Below are 13,415 nucleotides of genomic sequence, written 5' to 3' on the forward strand. Positions count from 1 at the left end.
GTCTTTAATAAACAGGTAAAATTACTCTAAAATAATAAAACTTATATAGTTAAAATTAATATAAATCATATAGTAAAAATTTATTAAAACAAAAGTCAAAAAGTGAAATAAAACTCAAAACTAATACCGCAGACGGAGTCGTTAAAATATAAAACTTAAAATAATAGAAAAAAGAAACTATATGAAACATACCTAATTCCGATAGGTTGAGCAAAAGGCTCCCTTCTCGGATAATAAAATTAAAGACATAGAACCAAAAAAATCAAAATTGAAAGTAAAGGAAAAAAGTTATTAAAAACTCTTCTATCATAAAAATATATATGATAATATAAAATTTTTTGCAGTAACCTGGTACTATGCAAAAACAGAAACATCCGGTTCAAAATTTCGTTATTATTGTACAAGATACCACGGATGCTTGTGGGTAGATTAAATTTACGACGCAACGCCGCATAACATATGCAGTCTATGAGAATGTAGTGCAGTCATGCGGCAGTTGCATCGTGTGCATAGGGGTGCGTGTCCCCCTGACATTAGGTACTCGTGTGTGATCTTCGTATTAATAATGTATTATTTAGTATTTATTATGTATTATTAATATATTAATGTATTATTTAGTTAACATTGCATTAATGAAGTCTTAAAAAATGACATTAAAAATTAATGCACAGAAGTAAAATTAAGTAAATTTCGTAAATTTGTTTAAAAATAAAGCTTTTTATTAATTTAGAACAACTTAAATGTTATAAATACGTTCAAAACTACCCTTCTATTGGGAAAAAATTCTTGATTTCTCAAGTTAAATTTTAGGTTTTATATAATTTTCAATCGTATAGAAAAAGTATGAAACCATCTTCAAAAAAACAAAATAAAAAAATCTCATCTGAATAGATTAGATATAATTAATAATTTGATCTGTTTTCAAGAGTATACTCTTTTTATTGATTAAAAAATTTACAACTGATGAAATGAAAAAGTTTTTACATAATTAAGTAGCGAATCAAAAGTTAATTAACTTGCTGAATACTTATTAAAACATAAAAATTTAGCGATTAATAATATAAAATAAGCAAATATAAAATAAAAATTACTGTAAAATGTTTCAAGATCAAATTTCTGTTGATAGTAATAAACTGTTATTACATTTTTATTTACTACTTTATTTAAGCACAATTTTTAAATAAATAATCAAATCTGTGAGGCCTAAAATGGAACACTGATGGATTTACACTATTACACAGTGAAAAACTGTTTTTCTGGACCATAAAAAAATTGATTTAATTAATTTGAAAAAAAAAGAAAATTGTATTCTTCCATAATTCTCTGAACATACATTATGTACTACAAGAACATTATGTACCAAGGAGTTAAGTGATAAAAAAATATAATATTTAAGGAATAGTTAGCGTTCACTTACAACTTATTGGTTACAGTCCCGAAAAAATAAACCATTTAATACCTGAAAAGGGAATGAGAAAGATCTTTGGAAACGAAAGAAGAAACTAAGATGATACATTTCGCTAGTAAAAAAAAAAAAAAAAAAAAATGTGCAGCAAATGCACATAACTACAACTCATAGATAGACAAGTTGTTTCTATTATAATTCCAAAATTACAATGTTTCTTAAAGCTGTTTTTTATGGTTAACTAATCTATTAATATAAACTGTTCTAAAAAATATTAAAAAAAATTTTTAAATATAATTTATTCAATAAGAAAAGACAAAACTTAACTTTCTTGAAATGAGAGCGAAACGAAACCTAAAGACCGTAAAATATATTTATTTACATATGTTTACTTAAAGAACGAATAAACTTCAAAAAATCAATCCTTTACTACAACTTTTAACAAATTTACTTCTGATTAACTTCTATTAAAATTTAATTTAAAATGAATTAAACTTAAAAAAATGATTTTTATCTCTGATAAAATTTCATCTATATCGTTAAAAATTATATATTAATAGAGAAATTTTCAATAATCTAATTTTATGATTTTTTTTTCATCATGATTACAACTAACCTAAGAAATTTATTATGATGAATTATTCAAATTTTACGACAAATTACAATCAGTAAGTACAGAATTTCGTCTACTTATTTAAAGTAATAGAGATGTTTCGTTCTCAATATTCTGATTAATACATTTTTCTTTTTTTTTGTTCAACAACCAGTATATTAATAATCGGCTCCTTAATTGAAACCATAACTAAGCTGCCTGATAAGAAGCATATGATAAGCATACTGATTTTCAATAAAAATAAATTATTTTACCATAAAGATACAAATAAAACTTTAAATAATTGAAGTTTTGTCAAAATCAATTACATAACTTGACCGGCGTAAACGAGAACGTTATGTAATACCATCGCAGCTTTTTTAAATTCAAATAAAAATATATCATTTTAAAAGGAAGCATATCTGCAAGAAATATATTTTTCTTAAGTAAAGTTCTTAAATCGCTTCTATATATACCAAACTGCTACAATAGAAAAAAGATGGGCAAGAATTTTTAATATAAATATATATTTTTAGAATAAATAATGCAAGATAACAGCTCAATGATTCAAATCTAAGATACCCAAACGTCTTTTTCAATCTTATAACACAGTTTTATCTACAAAATACAAACTAATCGATGTAAAAAAAATAAAAAATACTAAACAGATTTCCGAACTAAAAAATTGCTGTTTACTTAAAAGACGACTGTAACACCTTTTTTTTTAATCTTGTTTAAATACAAACAATTAAGAAGAGTAACATTAACAGTAAGTAAGTAAGTAGATAAAAGTTAACTGCCTCAACATCCTGATCTATATTCAACGACACGTACTAAATGTTACGAATTTGTTTAGTTTGTATACTAATGTGTTCCTTAAAAATCTCTTAAGTTTAATTAAACTTAAAAAAACAGGTCATTGGGTCGAGGAGTGTTTTATTTTACTGTCAAAATAAAACTTCAACTTTAAATGATGGAAACCATGGACATATTTATTAATAATAAACTATCAGTTTAATATATTTATTTAATTTATTCAAGTATTGGCATTAATTCTGTCTACAAAATTGCATTTCGAAATATATTTTTATTACTTAGAAAAAAAAATGTTCAAAGTACTTTCATAGGATATTCATAAAAAATTATATAGAAAATAAAGTTGTAATATTATTAAGAGTTTAACATAAACAGTAACCTCTTACAAAACAAGCACGCCGATAAATTGATCTGCTTAGACTCAGATCTTTATCACGGTATTAATCAGTACATTTGATCCTTTTCCTTTAATATATTCTAAGCAAAACATGGAAACCTAACAAAAATTAAAAATTAACCAGGTAAAGTAGTGTAAAGTATTTATTATTAATAGAATAAGTCTTTATCAATTTGTCACAGCTCTAGAGCTATGCTGCAGGAAGGAAAGTATGGTTATCAGTTATAAAATGGGGTATGGGTTTTTTGCATTTCATGACGTTTCATGACCTGAGAACTACAAAAACATAAAAAAAGTGGGAGGTAATGTTCGTACGTTTGTATATGTGTTGGCGTGTTTGAAGCTTAATGACATTTGATTGGATAACTATTTTTGAGATTAAATTTGGCACAGAGAATCGTGTATATGGAACAATTTATTGGTAAAAGTTTGGTGGCCAAACCAAGACGTGGGTAAATAGTTTCTTTAGAGTTAACTTTCTCAAAATTTTGCAAAAGTAACCTCAATTTATTCTTTAATGGACATTAGTTACATCGATTTTTTCAGAATTAAATTCTCTACAAAGTCAACTAGATTTTTTTTTTTTATTTATGGGTAAAGTAACAAAGTTATTTTATTCAACATTTAGAAAAGTGTGTATTCCGATAAAACTTTTTCGTGTTTTCAACACGTTTTTTTTAAACCTAAATGAGATATAAATTTGGGACCACTTTTATTCAATTTCTTAGGTCAAAAATCATAAGGAAGAACCAAATTTATTTCCTAGATTTGTACCCCAAGAATTTTAGAACGGTTTAATTTCACAGAGGAAACAAAAAGCAGAGTTAAAAGTTTCGAGATCCGAAAATCGCTAACGAACCGTTTTCTGACCTACGTTTATAAGAACGTTTTTCTTATTTTTGGCTCTAGAATCATCTCCCGAGAGATTGGCGTGCAATGGAATCACTCTGTATATTTTTTTCAGTTAAATAACCCAAAATATTTTTTATTTGAATTCTTTTGAAATTACGTTTTGAAACCTTAAGTAATAAAAATATTTTAGCAAATGATTAATAAAATCTGTATTTTTTTTATAATTTAAATTTGTAATAATTTAAAAACATTTTAATTATTTCAACTAATGATTCCAGTAAATATTTCATTTTTAATTAAATAATAAAAATTTATCAGTAAATAAGATGGTAAAGTAGAAATAATCATTTTCAATTTAATCACGTAAAGGAGTTACATTTTAAACCCTGCGCAAATATCGACTTAGTTCAGAAACGTAGATTTCTATCTTACTTTTAAATAAACGTTACAGTTTGAATTGTCTCAATTTTAATTAAGTCGGCTTGTTTGTTTAAATGCACGTCTCGTGATAATCGAGTAAATACGAATTAATGTAAAGAAATCCTGAGTCTGTGATACGTAAAATTTTGTTTTGCACGGGTATTCTTCCACCACTCTCTTTTCTTATAAATTAAAAAATAAAGATTATTAAACTTGATAGATTATTAACTGCAGAAGTTCCGTAATTCAATGCAATAATAAAAAGATATTATTTCATACTATAACAGACAGTTCTTATGAAATATCGTATTCATCACACTTCTTTTTTGGAGGAGGTTCTTCGGTATTTTCGACCCATGATTACTCTCAGGAAAAATTTTCAGTAGAATTCCCTCACAGGAAATTTGACCCAATTTTAAAAAAAATAAAGATTCAAATCATATTGTTAACTAACAGAACAATTTCAAAGGATTCAAAGGACTATTTCAAAAAATAATCCTTTTTATTTGCATTTTGTAAAGAAAGTTATTTTGCCGATCCTATTATAAGTTTCTTATATATGGAAGATTTTTGTTTTTTATTTAATTTTAAATCTAACGAAAAATAACAGAAAATTAACCCAGTCTCACATAATATTATAATGCTGTCACTAAATAAGATGATATGATGCAAAGGACACACACCAAATTCTAGTAGGGAAGAAGCTACTTCACTATTCTGAGAACATGACGTGAATTATTTCAGTGATAAACGGATAATTTTAATTCAGTAGAGAAAAAACATATATAAATAGATTTAGGTAAGATATTATTAAAAACAAATACGGTGTCGTGCCAGAACATTTAAAGATATTTCTAATTTTTTATTGACAGTGAATTTTTAAAGCGTAATAGAACAGTCATTTTGATAATCAAAGAATATTTAAGCGAAAATTAAAAAAAATTAAGATATTCTTTAAAAAAAAAATAATACATATTACTACTTTCCAGAGCCTTTGGTCAAGCTCAATTGTAGTCTTCTATATTTTCTTATTTTTATAAAGATTCAAGAAAACTCATTTTTACTTCCCTTAAGAAAAGCTTTACTTTCAGTTCCTGTTTTTTTATAGCTTTATCTACGAGTACATTCTAAGAAAATCCCGTACATTTTAAGAAAAGATTTTAAAAATAGCCAAAACGCGTAAAATAAATAAAACTGTTATAAAATAAAAATAAAAAAAATAAACTTTGAAAAAAAACACCACAAAATAATACTTTTTCGATTATTTTTTTTAAATTTTGACGCCTAGAATTCGATGTTAAATTAAGAAAAACTAAAAATAGATCATGAAAATTGATTTTTTACCTTTCTTTGAAATTGTTATTTTGTTACATTTTTTCTTACATAAATTCTCTACAAAGTTAACTAGATTTTTTTTATTTATGGATAAAGTAACAAAGTTATTTGATTAAAATTTAGAAAAGTGTATATGCCTATAAAACATTTTCGTGTTTTTCACCCCGTTTTTTTAAAAACTAAATGAGATATAAATTTGGGACCACTTTTATTCAATTTCTTAGGTCAAAAATCATAAGGAAGAACCAAATTTACATCCCAGATTTTACCCCAAGAATTTTAGAACTGTTTAATTTCACAGAGGAAACAGAAAGCAGAGTTTTTTTCATTCTGAAAATATCAGAATGAAATATTTCAAATCAAAACATTAATTTTCTGAGAAATAATGTGTTCAAATATTTTCCTGTTCATTGGTTCGATTTCGGATTATAGTATTAGATAAAAGGGATGAAAAATTATACAAGTTTTATAATTTTAAATAAATAACTTACCAGTGAATCAGGAGATGGTGTAGAAGAGTCATCTTGAAATTGACCATTATGATACTGTGACGATTCAGAATCGGAGAGAGGCGTTACCCTCAATAAGAGAGGTTCCCTTTCAGGATACCTCATATCTTCAGGATCATGACCTGCAGCTAATAAGGTAGTCAATTCTTGTGCAATTATACAATTGAACTCTTTTAAAAGATCTTCCGACCATGCATTTAACGCTTTATCCAAGTCTCCATTACGTCGTATCCGATTTGGTAATGAATTACTTCTAACTAGAGGAGGATGAGAATGATTATTTCCTTTTTTTTGAGTAGAAGGTTTCTTTGAGTTCCGATTTGGTGGTGCTGGAGGCCTTTTCCACCTATCAAATACTTCTCCAATTTCTTCCTGCAATAAAAAAAAAAAAAACAACAAAATAAATTTTTTAAACTTAACAGAATTATGAAAAAAATAATAATAAAATTCTCTTTAAGTTATATAATATAGTGAGATAAATTACTTATTGAGACCGGTACATAAGTGAATTGTACAGAAAATTATAAACATAAAAATATAAATTAAGAGAAATGAAATTGGTGCGATTAAAGCCCATCTTTTTATTTTTGGTTTGATGAAATCGATATCACCAAAGAAGCTTGAAGCTTGTGCGTGGGATAAAGAAATGGAGTTTTGTAACGTATGAAAAATGCCATGCCTGACCGGAATTCAAACCCGGGACCTCCGAATAAAAGGCTGAGATGCTACCGCTCCGCGATGGAGATCGGTAAATAAGTTTCTATTTAAATATAAATCATGAAATACACAAAAATAAAAATAGTACAAAATAATTCACAAATCAGCAGACACTAGTTTTCAACGGGGTGCAAAAAAAAATTATTTTTTTTACTTTCTAGGAAGAAATAAAAAAATACTTCGTTTAAAAAATATTCATTAAATAAAAAGATACACTTTCTTCGGTTTTTGGGTAAGGGAAAATTCTGGGGCAATGTTAAAAAAAAAAGGTAAAATACGCATGTATGCATGTACTGAGCTTAGTATAGTGGAGTTTTGTTTGTAAAAATACATAAAACTGACCCCAAATACATGAGTCTGTACAGAATTTCATCAAAACCAGTTCTAGAGCTTTACTGCATGAAGAAAAGAATTGTAATAATTCAATAAATGGGTATAGGTTTTTGCATTTCTCGACGTGACCGAGGTACCCCAAAAAACAAAAGAAAATTAGGGTTAATGTTCGTATATACGTACGCACTCGTGTTGGCCTGTTTAATTTTTGACTAGATAAACCGATTTTGATGAAATCTGATAGAAACTCATATGTACTGGGTAATTTGATGGTAAATATTTGGGGATCAATATCTACACGGGGTGGAGTAAATAGTTTCATTGAAGTCAATTTTTTCAAAATTTTTGAAACATAACCCCCACTTTATATGAATTTTAGTACTTGCGTGCGTGCATGCTTACCATTTAAAAAAAAAATTGCTTCCAATTCTCCTCTTCCCAAAAATCGATAAAAGTATCTTTTTATTTATTGCAAGCTTTTTAACTGAAGTTTTTTTTATATTCTCCTAGGCATAATTGTGGTACAAGTGAAAAAAAATTACTGTGGGAGCAATATTAGGGGTGGGAGAACCGATCAAAGTTTAAAAATATCGATTTTTTGGATTTTTTAAAACTTTTTTGGTTTATTTAAATTTGTAATAATAATATTAGAATAAAATTTCATCATGATTCACCCTTCAACCTCAAAAAAAAGAAATTTTAGATAACCTTTTATTGGTTGTACATTTATCAGTAATTTATTTTTAAGTTTCTTTTAGTATTTTTTTGGGGAGGTCCTGATCACGGGCCATAGGCATTATCCCACATTTTGACTGATTACTATACTTTCCTTCTTGCACAATAGCTCTAGAACTATCATGCCAGGAAAGGAAAGATAATATATAGCAAATAAATCTTACAGAATTTATATTTTAATTCAATTAACAGATGCTAAACTAAGGTTAATTTTAGGTTTGAAGTCCTACTAACATTTGGCCGAAAATTTGACTAACATTTTTAATTTGAATGAACATATTTATGATAAACTTGTAAGGAATTAAATATTAGGTAAGTCTCTGATTTATATAAAATTTTAATTAATTCCAAAAAAAAAAAATTAATAAGTTCTTTGGTAGTAGACATCACTAATTTTGTAATGAATTTAACTTAATTAAGCTCTGCAACGAAACCTCTAATTCTTGGTTAAAACTAGATAGATATTCAGTGATATTTCATATCATTTAATAATGAGCAATGAAAATGCATTAATAAAGTTAATGTAAATACATCAAATATAATATCTATAACATGTGAATAATAATAATAGTAATAATAAAAGCAATGTTTAAGAGTTCTTATCAATACATTACTTTATAACCTATATTATATTTCCTATTATATCTCGCAGTAAAGTAAAATTCTGAATAGCAGTGATATTGTTTAGTTTTAAGTTTTATTAAATGTATTTTATGATGGTAATAAAAAGTAAAATTTAATAGCCTATAACAATGAAAAATCATATACTTCCTTTATATAAATGTTTTAATATTATCACAATGCTTTCTACTTTGACAATAATACGAGAATCGTATTTATTAATATCATCAGTCTGCCACATATCATAAAGTTTTCACATTAATAAATGAATACAATTACACACTTGGTTTAATACACTATATATATTTATTTACATAGCGAGTTCAAAAAAAAAGAAAGAAAAAAAGTGTTTCAACGTAACTTACTCAAAAAATTATTATTATTATTTCCAGTGCTTCATCACATCAAAAATATTTAATTAATAACCACAGCCACTAACTTGGTACAAAAGAAATTCTAAATAACTTTCTTTGTACTTTTATCGAATACTAGCGCCACTACTTGATCCCTTCAAACAGGTGGCTTATTCGAAGGAATTTCTTTAATCATTTTTAATTTATGGGCTAATGCATTATTTCAAGTTAAAGATCACAGAAAATTTATTTACTGAATGTACATGATGACTTCCGACAGCCAGTTGTCCCTAATTACATCGAGGATTTTTTGGAAGGGTTCTCGTCCCCTATCATGCGACGCCAGATGAATTCAGCGAAGTAGAATTCCACGTGGTGCCTGATATTCCTCCATTTCAGTGACCCTGACAAGCGTTCAGTGATTTTAATATAAGCACCGCTTTAATGATCAACGAAATGGTAATTATGATTTACAATGGCGGAACCCTTCCGTTTTCCAGTACATCGGTTTGGTACGCAAGCCAGGAATCCAAGTACATTATATTTATTCCCTTCATTAACATTATCTTAGGTATTACTCAGTAGGGTTTGAGTCTATCTGTCAACAACTTTCACAATGAAACAATCACCGATTTCACGAGAAATACCGCCGAAAACCAAATGTTATGCGACGACTACACAGTTTCCGCCAATTTTACCTTGCCTGTCCTGTTCAATAAAATCGATACACACTTCTTTAAAGAAATTACTTCATTCGACTACTGCATTTAGACCCGTACCCGATTCACGGTGATACCGAGCAACATTTAGTAGTCCGAACTTCAACTGTATAGGAACTATATGACGGTAACAGAGCTGAAGTTCGAATTTTCCAGCCATGTACCAACACATATATTGACTTTCCACAATCAAGTACGTTTGTTACAGCGCCATAAAACGCCGTCAGTTTAGTAAAGAGGCACAGCGGTGTTCATTGCAACATGTCCTTGTCCCGAGGAATGCCACGCAGCAGCAGAAATTTAATGGTATCACACTAGTTAGTCGCAAATTTCAAACATTCATATTTAATGTCGGTTGCAAAATTATACTTTATAAATGCACAGAACCACTCTAGGTAACCGGGTGCAATATATAATATACAAAGTGAGTTGAATTTACGTCAATATGATAAGGAAGGCAGCGGAAAAAGGTAGCGGAGGAGAGGGGCAAGCAAGCTGGAAATCTGTAGTTGACCTGAGGCGGAGGGACCGATGCCGGATGGCCTGGGGGCGGCCAGCCTTAGGGGGCGGGGGCTCCTCGAAATCGTCGTTCACCGATGATCTCCTGGGGACGTCGCTCTGCCAATTCTAATTCAGTGAGAAGAGCGACCGGGTGATTGCGCAGGGGCTGCGAACATACCATGTGGATTAGGTCTGGCCCCTACGTAACTAGATGGGGAGGTTTTTTAGAGGATGAGAGCCCCGCACTGCCATCAGAGTGCGGCTGGCAGAACCTTTTCCTCATCCTACGGAATACAAAAAAAATATATAAGGAAACTTATTCTTATCTTATCTTTCCGTTCGAGTCATTTAACCTGTAAACAGCATTCCTATATCATTAAAAAGGAATAAATTGAGTATTTAAACAAATAATCAGTGCCTTCCCCGTGTAAGATCCAAATATTTCATTATTTAAACTTTATTTGGCTAAAACTCTGGAAATAATGAAAATAAGTACCACTTATGATATACCGTTGAAAACCTCTCAATGAGGACTTATTACTGCAGTTAAGAAAAAGTCCAAAAACCAATTTGTTTTGGATTTTGGCCTTTGTGGACACTTTTGGTTTAGTCGATTGCAATCAAATGGGAGGTGCACAACTAGATGTTACAACAGTTCTAAATCGAAAATTTCAACATTCTACGGCTAATCGTTTTTGAGTTACACGAGATACTCTTACATACGTACGTACGTATAGACGTCACGCCGAAGCTAATCATAATGGGTTCAGGGATGGTCAAAATGGATATTTCCGTTGAAGTCTGAAAACCGAAGTTTTTCACAATCGCAATACTTCCTCGTACAAGGAAGTAATAAATAATTCTTTATACTTAAATACCGTTGCTTATTTTAAACAAACGTTACCAGTTAACTTGATTTCCCTTATAATATAAAAAAATTCCATACAACTTGCAAATGGTGAATCATTACGTTTGAACTTAATAAGTACTTGCAAAAACAAGTCGAACGAGATTATTGAAATTAAATATTTATGATTTTAGAGTTAATCAAATAGAAATAATATTTCAATTCTGATTGTACTCATATATTCATTTAAATAAATAAAAAAGTCCTAATTTTCTAACTGCCTTAATAAAATCAAGGTTATTTACTGAATTTCGTGTTAAATAATCGTTAAGACAAGTACAAAAATACTTGTTTAAAATGATAACATAATAAAATTTAAATTGGTATTTAAAAAAAAGCACATATATATATTTCAGAGTTGAAATAATAGCCCAGTACAAATATAATATATCTTATCACACAATATTTTTGATCACAGATCGCTTACCAATCCAGTTTAAAAATTATAATTTCATCAAAAGATGAATTAAATAACATGAATCATGTACGGATGTAAAAATGAAACGTAATTAATAAGAAATATTTCAACTATAAAAGGAAAAGAGAATTATCATACAAGTTTTCTATTAGCTTACAACAGAAATGCAATTAATTCTCATGTCAAATTTTATTACAGCCAATAATGTATTCAGTTATGCAACGTGAAACTTGTAACATGCTGTCTATTTGGTTTGATAATAATTTAGATATTGTAATATTACAAACACGACAATACTTAACTAAAGTTCTTTTAATCATGCTGTTTTTCCCCCTTTGACATTTATACATATAGACAAGCAAGCAGATAAATTTAGTCAGTCAAACGTAAATATTTACAAATGAAAGTTCTACTATTCTAATGTTGAAGTAATTTTTTGATAATTCATAAATTATAACGATGGAGTATAATTTTTATATATTAAAACACGTATGGATTTCACCACGAAAGTTAACTTTTCTTTATAATTTTTTTTTAGACTAATTTTCTAAAAAAATTGTTAAAAAATAAAATAAAAACATCTATGAATCAATAATTACTTTTTATAAATTAATATTTACACACTCTTTCAGCCTTATCATAATTATACCGGTCTGGAGAATAAAAATAAAGACTCTTTTTTATTCATTTTTTTTTATATTTAGATTTACTTTCCATTAAATATACATTAAAGTACTGAGTTTGCTCCTTGGATGTTTTCAATATTGTTTCTAATGAAAACAAAACAATAAAATCCGTAAAAAATTCAGTTGCACAAAGTTTAATAATAGCGTATCATTGCATTTTTTTTTAAACAATATAAAATAATTCAGAGTTATTGAAATAATTATTCATATAATTAAAATTATATACAATAATAATACTATGTTACGAATATTAACTGGTGAATCATTACGGTTGATATTAGTTGTAAAAACAAATTAAACGAGAAAATTGAACCAAAAATCATAAGGTTTTAAGCCGTATACTAGCCATAATATACGGCTAGCATATTCATATATTTCTAGCCAGGACCCCCGTCGCATTCGTTATCCTCATGGTTGTGAGAAACTATCGCATTAATATATTACATGTATATAATATATATTTATATATACATTTAAATGTGTTTACTGTAATAAATAATTGACTATAATGAAAAAAATTGAAAAAACTACATGGAAGGAAGAAGAAAAAAGATGAATAACGAAAGGGGGCGATTTGATAAAAAAAAAAAACAAAGAGGAAACGATGAAGAAGGAAGTAACAGACTTCAAAAATATTAAAGAAAGAAAAATAAATTACAAAACACAGAATAATAGTAAATATACTAGGTGAATATTAGATATTGCACAGATATTCATTAAAGAAAAAATAAATAGTCATTTTACTTCTTTATATTTCTGTTGCTATGACGACAGAAATATAATGAAATAAAAGGATTAATTTTTGTGTTTGTTACCTAACGGATTGTTTAGGAATGGTCGAACTGAGACTGTGCAAGACTACACTTGCTTTACACTCATACATATCATTCTCAATCATCCTCTGAAGTATTATCGAAACGATAATTACCGGAGGCTAAACATGAAAAAAAAAAGATTTGTTTGTAGAGGCCGGCCTCTGTGGCGCGAGTGGTAGCGTCTCGGCCTTTCATCTGGAGGTCCCGGGATCGAATCTCAGTCAGGCATGGAATTTTAACACGCTACAAATCATTCATCTCATTCTCTGAACCAACACCTAACG

The 13,415-nt window shown here is 28.3% G+C and overlaps 1 protein-coding gene across 2 annotated transcripts in view; it reads right to left on the minus strand.

Annotated features, from left to right (window-relative positions):
• cv-c (RhoGTPase activating protein) overlaps window positions 1-13,415 on the minus strand; it is a 1,097,329-nt gene that overhangs the window by 611,830 nt on the left and 472,084 nt on the right. For both annotated transcript variants that reach the window (XM_075370603.1, XM_075370602.1), the window contains exon 4: window positions 6,309-6,698. In XM_075370603.1, the coding sequence (XP_075226718.1) occupies window positions 6,309-6,698 (390 nt within the window). The remainder of the gene's footprint in view (window positions 1-6,308; window positions 6,699-13,415) is intronic.

The sequence above is a fragment of the Lycorma delicatula genome, chromosome 7, assembly GCF_047948215.1.
Source record: "Lycorma delicatula isolate Av1 chromosome 7, ASM4794821v1, whole genome shotgun sequence".
Classification (NCBI taxonomy): Eukaryota; Metazoa; Arthropoda; class Insecta; order Hemiptera; family Fulgoridae; genus Lycorma; species Lycorma delicatula.